General features: G+C 45.1%; 1 protein-coding gene across 4 annotated transcripts in view; it reads right to left on the reverse strand.

Annotated features, from left to right (window-relative positions):
• Positions 1 to 4,497: 4,497 nt before the first annotated feature.
• Naip6 (NLR family, apoptosis inhibitory protein 6) overlaps positions 4,498 to 12,209 on the reverse strand; it is a 40,716-nt gene continuing 33,004 nt past the window's right edge. For 3 of the 4 annotated variants that reach the window (XM_087615606.1, XM_087615603.1, XM_087615599.1), the window contains 2 exons: positions 9,603 to 9,767; positions 4,498 to 7,301 (listed from right to left, as the gene is read on the reverse strand). In XM_087615606.1, coding sequence (XP_087471732.1) covers positions 6,937 to 7,301; positions 9,603 to 9,767 — 530 coding nt within the window. In that variant the 3' untranslated portion in view covers positions 4,498 to 6,936. 4 annotated transcript variants of the gene reach the window in all.

A 12,209-nucleotide genomic window follows, 5' to 3' on the forward strand; every position in this document is an offset into this window, starting at 1 on the left:
TCCAACGTGGGGAACGAGAGCTAACTCATGTCACTGACGCTACACTGGCCAGTCAGGAACCAAGGCGTGTTGTGGTTTTGTTTTGTATGTTTATGTGACTTTTTCCATGTATGTGTGCATGAGTGCATGTGTGCATTTTTCATGGCTCATGTGGAGGTCAGAGAACAACTTGTGAGGTTGTTTCTCTTTTCTATGTAGGTTTTAGGGATCGAGCTCAGGTCGTCTGGTGGCAGGCGCCTTGACTTGTTGAGCCATCTTGCCAGCCCTATTGTAACAGTCTTGTTTTCAGCCTGGCTTCACAGTCCTCTTGACTCAGCCTCCTAAACGCTGGCAAGTACTACCACACCTTAGCCGTGTTCCACTGCTCTCTTCGCACCTCCCTTTGTTTGTGTTCTGGCCTCCCTCTCTCCCCCTGATGCCCCTTACCTCATCATGAGCACTGCCTAGCTTAACTGCCCATGCCATTCTCGCCCTGTGGCCCTGTGGTGCCATTTACCATGTACATTCTTAGGTAAGGATGGTGTCTACACACCCAGGCTTCTCCCTGGTTTATTTACCTTTGAAGGAAGAAGTAAATGTGATAGGCTGGAGATGGAACCCATTGATATTCCGCTTGCCCAACGTGCAAGGCACTGGGGTTTGAGCTCGACTATTGTAAGAACAGAACATGGTGAATGCTGTCCTTCCTAAGTTTTAGCTAGGTAAACTAAATTAACTAAGCTCCCTATGCGCCTATGATATTAGCAATCAAATAAGTATTATCAAATTAATGGTGGTCAGTACCTACCTAGTAAGTAACTTTGCAAAATATGTTGTGTGACTTGAGCTTTTAGAATATTGGCTATTCTAGGTTCAACATAACTTCGTTAATTTGCAGGTTAAATTTAATTGTTTACCTTTACCTGACCAGACATTAGACATTAACACTAATTTTAACTCTCTTTAGCACTCAGTACATTTATTTGGACTGAGGTCATTCATTCTAGCAAATACTCAACGTTATTTAAATGCTGGGTATTGTTCTCGGTGAAGCTAGAAGGATGCATCATATGTTGGGATATAATGTAGTTCCAGCTACTTTGAAAGCTGAGGTAGGACTCACCCTTTGAGTCCAGCCTGGCCAACATAATGAGACCACATCTAGTACAGGAACAGCCAGAAACAGGCAGTGGAGACGGCTCAGTGGTAAAGCATGGGAAAGGACAGAGGGGGTAGAGCTGGAGGATTCCTATGGTTGCAGGCCACCATCCTAGCCCAAACCCACAGGTTCCAGGTTCTCCAGGGAATAATGCAGGCAGTCAAAGGACACCGATGAAGACCTTTGACCTTAGTGCATGTGGAAACAGGCATATGCATACTCATGTGCACACGTGTACTCTGTCATTTCTTACACACAAAGTGGAAAATCGCCCATGGTGTGGTTAGAAAGATTTATTCTGGCTCACGGTTCTGGAGGTTCCTGGCCGATGGTTTTGTCTGGTGCGCTGAGCTTGCAAGAGGCAACAAAAGCATGACTTCTGCATATCTTATGTGTGTGTTCACACTTGATCTCTCAGGAAGCCACCAGGATTCAGTGGGAATCTTCATCTTGCTGACTCTATCCTCAATACCTTCCAAAGGCCCACAGTGCAAACACTGTGGATTAAGTTCCCACCCCTAGTAGCTCACAGTGGGATTGCATTTTAACTCATACATTATTTGGGAAATACTCAAGCCATGGGATGAGAGGACATAGTTAAAGGAAAAGGCAACAAGCAATAAAGGCTCTTGTGTAAAAATGTGTGTGGTGCCTGGCAGTGGTGGCCCACACCTTAGTCACAGAGCTGGGGAGGCAGAAGTCAGGGGACCTCTGAGTTGGAGGCCAGCCTGGTCTGCAGAGAGAGTTTCAGCACACTGGGGGCTACACAGAGAAACTTAGACTTGACAAAATAAGAATACGTATGAAATATTCAAGAGCCAGCAAGGAGACCAAAGTGAGCGGAAGGAGAGACGGGATAGGAATAAGCAGGAGCAAGGCTCAGGCCATATGTCGATCACTGTGAGGCCAACAGCATTGGCCTTGAGCTTGGAGCCCAGAGGAGAAGAGGGAGGCACAGGGAGAGCATGACCCAGGAGGAGCCTCTGACTGCATGGTGAAAATAGACCACAGATTTCTCAGGAGTTGGCTGAACACGTGGAACTCACTGTTTTGCAAGTGGAACTGCCAGGATTTGTCAGTAGATTATATGTGGTGGAAGAGAAGAGCTATGGATAACTCCAAGGCTTTCACTAAGCAACTGGAAGAATAAAGCAGGAGTTTCAGGAGGTGAAAGTCTGCAATGAGTATTTCTGTGAGGGGCAAGGTTAAGAGTTAGCTTTGGAGATGTGGAGTGTCCTCTGGAGTTCTATGAACAGAGTCCAGGGCTAGAGCTGGAGATGGAGGAGGTGGGGTAGACGTGGAGCTTAAAGCCATTCAGCAGGATGAGGGTCCAGGAAGTGTGGAGATGAAGCCAGGGGAACTCAGATCCCCCAGGGGTTAGAGAAACAGCAGAGGGCTGAGCTGGAGCTCTCTGAGCAGCTACTTCCTAGAGGCCAGAGACGAGCCCCACCCGTAGCTCAGCTGCTGCTAACAGGACTCATATGATGAAGACTGCAGTGTGGAGGCTGGAGGTCACTGATGATGCTATGAGCCAGTGTGGAGGTCGCAGTGATGCTAAAACAGCTGTTTGGTGGAACGGAGGCAGCAGGAGCTTGGGGGAAGAGAATGTAAACACGGAAGACACCAATGCTTGTAAAGAACTCTTCCAACGAAAGTCGTCTTCCCAGTCTTGTTATATTTGGAGCTTAATAAAATCATTTTTAATATCTATTTTTGCAAGTTTACAATTACTTTTGTTACCTTTTTCGGTTGCACCCTACGTGTACTATGCTTTGATGAAAAACTGATTTCCTGGGTTTTTGTTTTTAAACTTAAATTTAAAGCAGGTGCCCTAAGCGGGTGCAGGCAGTGTGCAGAAGAGCAGCCCATTTGAGAGATTTGACAAGTCGGGACGTGGAGGTTGTGATCAGAAACAGACGTAGCTTTGATTTTTCGTCAAGTGCTGAGGAATCAACCACAACCACTGGATTATTTTTAGACCTGTTTATTTTTTAAAGACTTTAAAATTTTTCTTTTATGGGTACGGGTGTTTGGTCTGCATATGCATGGGTACCATGTATTTGTCTGGTATTCAGCGAGGCCAGAAAAGGACCTTGGATCCCTGGTTGTAAGCCGACATGCTGGTACTGAAAATCGAGCCTGGGTCCTCTGCAAGAATCACGACTGCTGGGGTTGGGGATTTAGCTCAGTGGTAGAGCGCTTGCCTAGGAAGCCCAAGGCCCTGGGTTCGGTCCCCAGCTCCGAAAAAAAGAACCCCCCCCCCAAAAAAAAGAATCACGACTGCTTTCAACCACTGAGCCATCATTCCAGCCCCTGTTTCTTTTTCACTTGCAGTGCTAGTGCTCACACATGCTGGACCACTGAGAAGCCTCCCCATCTCTTCCTCAACTTTATTTTGAGACACTGTCTCTCTAGATTGCCCAGGTTGGCCCTCAACTTGTGCTACTCCTGCCTCAGCCTCCAGAGTAGCTGGGTTTATACACAAGACTGCACACAGCGTCCCTAGGTTTTCCCCCACCCACGATACTAAATAAGTTAAATCAGTTGCCAAGTTATTGCCTCCTGTTTCTAAATTGAGTATTCAGGATGTGACAGGCTTCCTCTCCCATCATCGCTGCATGCACAGCTTTGTCACTAGAGGGCACTGCGGCCGAGACACTGAGGGAGTCAGAGGCTTCTGCTGGTTCTGAAGCAGTAAGGAGGCCCTTGCAGCACATGGCTGGCAGCACATAGCATTCTGAGGTCTGCAGCCAAACACAGCCTAGTGGCTCCCAGCAACTCCATGGCCCTAGCGAGCTCTCGGTATTCCAGTTCTCAGTTAGAGCTAATGACTGCATTACACTTGCCCCAAACTTCCCTGTGGTAAATATTCTCACGATTTCTCTCCCTTCAATGGACTCTGATACAATACATAAAACCTGTCTGAGTACAAAAGTATTAACATCAGATGAGCAAGAAGGTCTGGTCCTCCACGGGGAGGTTGTGTTACTGTTTTGATGATGAGTTACGTTAACTTATTATGAAATTACATATATGGATGGGGGTTTTGTCTGTCTATATGCCTAAGCAGAGCCTCCATGTGACTGCTGGGAAGTGAACCTGGGCCATTGGGAAGATCAGCCAGTGCTCTTTGCTGCTGAGCCATCCCTCCAGCCCTAAATTTTATAGTAATTTTCTTACATAACATTTTGGCAGTTCTGGAGACTGCTTAGGGTCTCAAGAACACTCTGTAGCAGTTACTTCTGAACTACACCCCAAGCTTAAATTTTTACTTTAAATACTAAACTGACAGACCATTATAAAACAATAATACAAAAGGGAGAAAATAAAAATCAAAAAAATGCCACCTGCCTCAGTGCTCAGATAACCAATGCTAATTTTTTATTTTGAAACTTAGGAGTCTTTCCTAAGCTATATTTTATAACTGAACAATAAAAAGCACATAGGTGTTTTTATATACATTATGTGTTAGGACATGGGCCAAGAATGGAGTCATGTGAGGAAAATTCTGAATGCTTGTGAGACCCCTAAGGAAACAACCCTGTCTGGTGACCGTAGTTTCTTCGAAACAGAATTATTCTTCTTAGAAGGTGTTTTCCTGCCCCTCCCAGGTGTAGCAGTTAGGAGTGAGTTTACTTCAAATTACTTGCTTGCTGCTGTTCAATTAAATGTTTATTCTTTACATATGTTTCTGTTATAGTGGTTCTCAACCTTCCTGTGACTCTTTAACACTGCCCTAGTTAGGGTTTTACTGCTGTGAACAGATACCGTGATCAAGATAACTCTTTTTTTTTTTTTTTTTTTTTTTTTGGTTCTTTTTTTCGGAGCTGGGGACCGAACCCAGGGCCTTGCGCTTCCTAGGTAAGCGCTCTACCACTGAGCTAAATCCCCAGCCCCAAGATAACTCTTATAATTCAGTCTATGATCATTATGGTGGAAAGCATGGCAACATCCAAGCGGGCACGGTGACGGAGGAGCTGAGAGTTCTACATCCTGTTCCGAAGGCAGAAGACTGACTTCCAGGAGGCCAGGAAGAATGTCTCAAGGCTCATCCCCACAATGACACACTTCCTCCAACAAGGCCACATCTCCTAATAGTGCCACTCCCTGGGCCAAGCATATTCAAACTGTAGTGTCTGGGAAATGTTAGTGATCCCAAAACAGACAGGGGCCAATCTGATGCAGCCCACACAGGGTCTTTATTCTATGTGAGCTAGATCGGTCCCCTTAGTGCACCACTGTCATGCAGGACAGTTCTGGTGATGAGGACGCCTGAATATCAGGGCAGGGCTTTACAAAAAGCAGCAAGTCGGGGAGGGGCAGTGATGAGTGTGCAAGCATCTAATTGGGAGGTTACTGTGGCCTTTAACATAATTGACTGGTGCTGGGAGTTGTAAAAACTTAATTTCTGTTTTAGTCGTCATTAGGCATGGGGTGAACTTGTAACTTGGGGGTTCAGGTCTGTTGGGTAATAACCTGAGACACTGGTCTTGCTAGGGGTTAGCCTAGAGACTGGTTTTGTTGGGGGGAGTGACTTGGAAACTAAGGGTAGGTACAGGCCTGTTAGTTTACCTGAGTTCAAACTTAGGTCAGGTTCTCTAACATAGAGTCAGAACTTAAAAGATTTGGCCTCTTAAAGTCACCAGAAATACAGTTCCTTATGTTGTAGTGACCCCCACAACCAAAAATTATTTTTGTTGCTACTTCATAATTGTAATTTTGCTATTGTTATGATTCATAAGTATCTATGTTTTCTGATGGTCTTAAGTGACCCTTGTGAAAGGGTCATCTGACCCTCAAAGGGATCGAGACCTACAGGTTGAGAACCACTGCTCTACAAAAACACAAATTTTGGCCACACTCAGCTTGTCTTTATGATGTATATAGCCTGAACTCATGAGAACTTCTCTCAGGTAGTTTCTCTTCACTCTCAGGGTATAAATTGTCGCTCTGAATAAAGCTGACTATTGCATGAGACTTTCGTCCACTGCATTTATTGGCTCCATTCTCCCAGGTCCCCCTGCTTCTAGAGAGGTGACAGTTATGAAATGACAATTCTCACACCCAAGTTAATATATCCAGAAATCCTTACAAGATTAAATCATATACCCTGAACAGACTGGGTTTCCAACAAAATTATAAAGCTATCCTAACAAAAATAACTCCCCAAAGCCCCTGGAACAAAGGCAGTTTTCTCTAAGCCCATGTTTTCAAATAGGTAAGAGACGGTGTAAACAAACATGGCCACACCAAGACTGGTGAACACACAGAAGTCTTACAAAAACCAAAGATCACCTCCCGGAGAGAGTTCGATGCATCATATGGTGAAGTCAACTCCCGTCTCATCAGATGTGGAACTGATTCAATCCTTAAACTGGCCGTTTCTTACTTATGTGGATCATTCCTTCCACAATGTAGTCTTGACATAGATCAATGTTTCTTTCCACAGCCCCCTTCTATTGATCTGGATAATGGAGGGTTCTCTGTGTGAACTTGCCTGAAGCTCTAGTCTTTGTACAAGAGGGACCATACGAGGACTGCCAAGGCATCATAGCTTGGTGTAGGCGTGCAGGCCTCAAATAGTTACCAGCCTGATACAGTTCAAGAATATTTTGTATATGAATAGTAAACGATTTGGTTTTGATTGGGGTCTAAAGTATTGTCACATAGCCCAGGCTGGACCCAAACTCTTGACCCTCCTGCTCAGTCTAAGTACTAGGATTACGCCATGCCTGTCTAGAGTGAAATGTATTTGAAAACAGGGTTTTAGACCTGCCAGTAGGCTGCCCCTGCATCCTTCACTTCTGAATGACAGGAGAGAACGGCACCACCCACCTCCAGTGCACAGTCAGGCGTTTGGACTGAGGGTGTCTTTCCTTCACGTCATTAATCACTTTCATGTCCTCTTCATCCAGCAGCCAACTGAGCATCCCCAGCCTGGTGAGGCTGGGCAGTCGGGACACACACTGACCCAGAGCCTTGACGGTGCTGGCCTGAACTTGGATGCATTCTGGGATATGCCTGGAGATGTCCAGATTTTGCAGGTTTGGCAGGTTGTCCAGGGCTTGAAAGAAATTCCTGTAGCCTTCCTCAGTAATCTTGTGATTCAGTGTGAGGTCTAAGTTCTCCAGATTTTGGAAGCCTCCACTGGTTGCTCCCTTGGCTGGAAAGAAAGCAACCCAAACCATTTATGAAGACGAAGTGCGGTGAAGATTGGAGCAAAGCTTACAAGGCTGTTTGTCACTAACCTTGCACCCACACCGATGAAAGTGGAGATGACTCAGCATCGTTTCCCACAGGAGACTCCACTACACAGCCCTCGATGGCCTACAGCTCACTTAGACAGCTGAGGCTGGTCTAGAACTCACATCTGCCTACCCCTGACTTCTGACAGTTGTGGTTAAAGGCGTGTGTCACAATGCTTAGCTTTATACATGTTTTAAAGAGTGTTCTCTAAAAACCCTAAACAGCTGCCCCATTGATAGGGAACAAGGCCAGACTGCAAGGGTCAAGCAGAAAGCAGGAAGTTGAGCACAGGGAATTTTGTCTGTCTGTATTTACAGGAAATATGCCTTGCAGAAACAGGTTACTGTACAAGAAATGGAGAAATTGTGGGAACAGTGTCTACCCTTTGGCAGAGAATATAATACAGTAAAATAATACGTATATTAAATATAAATAGAAAAATTAATGGCTTGGGTTTTTATCTTAAATTTTCTGTACATGTGTGTGTGTGTGTGTGTGTGTGTGTGTGTGTGTGTGTGTGTGTGTGTGTGGAGTACCATGCATATGTAGATGTGGGTGTTTGTGGAGACCAGATGTTAATGGTGGATCTCCTCTTAGTTGCTCTCCACTATAGAGAATATCTTGAATCTGTATGGATGTGGCACCTGTCAATAATAAATCTGATGGCCTATGGTTTAGAGAAGAAATAGGAGGTGGAACAGCCTGAAGGCAGAAAGGATTCTGGGATAGTGTGAGGTGGGAGAGTCATACGGGGAACAGTAACAAGCCAGACGACGGTACCTGAGAACAGATAACCAGGCACTTGGCAGAGTGTAGATCACAATAAATGGTTATATTTTGTTATGGTCTACTCCAGGAAGAGCCTAGCTGTATGGCCAAAATATTTATAAATATATTTTGAATCTGAGTTTTATTTCTGGTTGCATGGGACTGGGAGGGAGAGCCAGGCATAACCTCTACACTGCACCTTACTTTTTGAGACCAGTTTTCACTGAACCTGGAGCTCAGGCTTTCACTGTTTTTGTCTGGTTAGTAAGTTCCAGATTGTCCTGCCGTCGCCTCCATTGTGTCTCCTCTTTTGGATGCTCACTTCATATCGCATTGAGAGCTTCATCGCATAGACTGGAAGCACTTTACAGAGGAAGCCATCTCTGCAGCCTCAGATTTGTATCAGGTATTATTTTGGGGATTTGTTTGTTTGTTTGTTTGTTTGTTTGTTTGTTTGTTCTGAGACAAGACCTCCTGTAGCACGTACTGGCTCCTAGCTTACTGTGTGGCCAAGGATGATGACCTGGATGATGAGGATCCTTTGCTTCTACCTCCTGAGTTCTGGGCTTACAGATGTGTACAATTATAACCACCAGGCCTGTTTGTATGTTGTGCTAAGGATGAAGCCCAGACCTTCATGCATGTTAGGCAAGCATTTCACCAGTTGAGCTCCTTCCTAGGGTCAGCTTTTAAGTCTAACTGTGTACTTGTGGAAGAGACTCACCTTTAACTTTGGTACATAGATTAAAAGGCAGGAAAAAGACATAAAAATGATACCAGGCACCTATCCTAATATACAAGAAGTGAGAACATAAGGCAAGAGGTGTCACCGCAGGTAAAGGGCACTGGCCACCAGAAAGATCTTACCACTCTGCGTGTGCCTCACTTGAAGATGTAAAAGCAAAGTAGGCCCTGAGAGCCATTAACTGATTATTTATTTGGGAATTGAGCACGGGCTTCCAGCATGGGTGATGGTCTGGATTCTCATTCTGGTTTAGTTGAACTCAGATAAAATCCCTAAGTCTGTGACCTGGAGACTCTCGTTCAGCTTGTACTGCAGATTTTACAGCTTCACATGGACACATACTGTAAATACTCAGCTAATAGAATGAGTACCCTGCCAGGTTCGTGAATCACCAAGTATCATACAGACCTGACCGGACTGTGGTGCAGGGGTAAAACACTGGCCTAGAGCGTGAGGCACTGGGGTTCAGTCCCCAGCACTGGGAAAACGAGACCACAGACTGGATGCTTCTATAGTGCCCCAAAGAGGCTGTTGACTTTCCCAGTCTGACCAGGATGAACCTGAGTGTGCGGAAGGGCATGAGAGGAAGCAGCAGGAAGGAGGAAAGGAGGAAGTCAGCCGAGCGGATGTTTATGTAGACACTTGAAGCAGGCGGCTCCAACGATTCTCCTAGTTTCTGCCCAAGGGGAACCCCTTCACACTCACCAATTTCCAGCACACTGTCATCATCCAATGTCTCTGCAAAGACGAGAACTCGGAGACAGGGAAGCTGCAGACACCGCCGGACAATCGGTTTGGCCACTTGGTGGATCCCATCCCCAGTGGGAAGGTGCAGTTCCTCCAGGTTCCTGAGAGAACCCAGAGCCTGGGCTGTGGGAGACACAAGGAAGCCATCCTCGGGAGTTGCTCCATCCTGAGAACCAATGACTTACACACTCTGTAGTGTAGGAGGCAACACCTAGCTGAGGCCCTCCTCATCCCCGTCCTGTCCAAGGGCAGGAGAAGGGGCCAGCACAGAGCAGCTCCCTGCTGCCCTCTAACACTGCTTCCTCCATCCTCCCCCAACCTGTCCGTTCACCCCATCTCTCCATTTCCACTTCCTCTCTCACAGCCGGGCTTCCTCTGGCTGCAACTCACTCTACTGACTCCATAAAGCCTTCATCCCACCCTTCTTTACGATCCCAGCCCCTGCCAGCACCCCAGTGATTTCACACTGAGGAGACCCACGCTAGGCACTAAAATGTGGTCCACCACTGTGATGGTCCTCCTTCCCAAGTGCACTCTTGCTCAACAGGACATTCTGTAGATCATGTGATCATTAAGTTTACTTCTGAAGCCCCATAGAAACTATTTTGAAAACTTTCTGTCATGGAGCAATATTCGAGATTTATCTTTTGCTTTCCTGGTTTCCGTTTTTGAATGAACCATGACTCCACAGACTTTTTTTTTTTTTTAAGGAAAGAGTATTTAGAAACCAAGTCCAGGGATTTTGGGCAGTTGACACAGTGCTTGCTTCATGTGCTCGAGACCCTTGGCGAAGGGATGGTCTCTCATGCGCTATGTGGAAGCTCCACCGGTCAACAAAATGCCGATGGCCTATTAGCAAAAGGCAGGAAGTAAAAGGTGGGAGTTCTGGGAGGGAGATTGGAGCTCCGAGAGGTTGTCAGAAGTGGCAGATTATTCTTGGACTCTGAGGAAGTCAGACGCATGAAACTGAAGAGGTGTAACTAACCGTATAGAAGAGATAGAATAGTTTAAATCAGTTATAAAAGTTACGAACTAGTCAGGGAACAAGCCAAGGCCTGAGGACCAGGCATTCATTCATAAATAAATAAGTCGTTATTTGGAAACTGGGGTGCAGGTGGAAAAGCCCAAGTTACACCCAGATTTCATACCCATGTTCCTGACCTGCACACATGTACACAGGGACAAACACACTAAATAACTGAGCCTTGGTTTTGCTCCATTGTTTTGATAAAAGCAAAGCAAGATGGGTAGCCAGCAGTTCCACCGAGCCAACTATTAAAACTCGGGGAGTTTCTTGTTCTTGTCATATCTACTTAAACCAGCAAAACTGGATATAAAATTTCAGTTTCAGTATGTGCTGACAGTAGTTATATTAGTATGCACAGGATATAAGTTTCATTTAGTTGGGTTAAATGATTTATTTGGGGCTTTTAAAAAACAAGAGTCTCACTCTACAGCCCAGGCTGGTCTGGTATTCATAATTCCACTGCAGCTTCCTCCTGGTGCTGAGATCAAAGGCAAGTGCCACACTCCTGGGTTCTTATCTTCCCAGTGCTGAGATCATGGTCACCATTCCTGGGCTCTAAGTGATCTTTTCCAAGTGGGTGACTTAAGACATCTACCCACTGAAAGAAATTATCCTAGCTCCGTGTACAGAAAACAAAACTGTTTCCAATAGAAAAGAAATGAGCAGTTGAACACTGGTGTCCGTTACTAGTAAAGTGCTCTCTGGTCTCTTCCATGACTGTCCTGAGAGACACCTGTATATACAAACCTAGATTTCTACATGTGTTTATATGCATATGGATATTTTGTGAAATAATAAACAGTGAATTTGCACCAAGATTTCCAATTTTTGGTTCTGTCTTTCTTGCTGACATTTGAAAAGCTACTTAACTTATATCTGTACATAGCGTGTGTGTGTGTGTGTGTGTGTGTGTGTGTGTGTGTGTGTGTGTGTGCGCGTGCATGTGTGTTTGTATAAGTGTAGCATGGGATGGGTTTAGGGGTTTAGAGATCAGGGGACAGCATTGGAAGTGGTTTCTTTCTCCTCCCATCATATGGGTCCCAGAGACCCAACTCAGGTGGCCAGCCTTGGACCCAACTCAGGTGGTCAGCCTTGGACCCAACTCAGGTGGTCAGCCTTGGTGCTGGACCTCTTATATGTTGAGCTGTCTCCCAGGCCTTTTCCAGACAAATTTATTTACAATTTTGGCAGACCTCTGTGAGGACATCCTCAAATTCACTTTGTGACTATATATATATATATATATATATATATATATACATATATGTATATATGTATATATATATATGTATATATATATATATACATACTCACTTTTTTAAAAGAAAAAGAAAAAATAATTCACTTCATTAAGGATTCATTCAAAGCAATTCTTTGGCTTCCTTATGTCTGAGACAGACCAGTCTCCCATTTGAATATTTATAATTTTCTTTCCCAGTAGTGGGGAAGCTTGACTCTCTCTTACAGTCGGTGTGCATTTTACATAGTGAACCTGAGTCACATGACAGTGGCCTTCTTAGAGTCTGATGTTGTCTCTG

Source organism: Rattus norvegicus, chromosome 2 (assembly GCF_021556685.1).
Source record: "Rattus norvegicus strain SHRSP/BbbUtx chromosome 2, alternate assembly SHRSP_T2T, whole genome shotgun sequence".
Classification (NCBI taxonomy): Eukaryota; Metazoa; Chordata; class Mammalia; order Rodentia; family Muridae; genus Rattus; species Rattus norvegicus.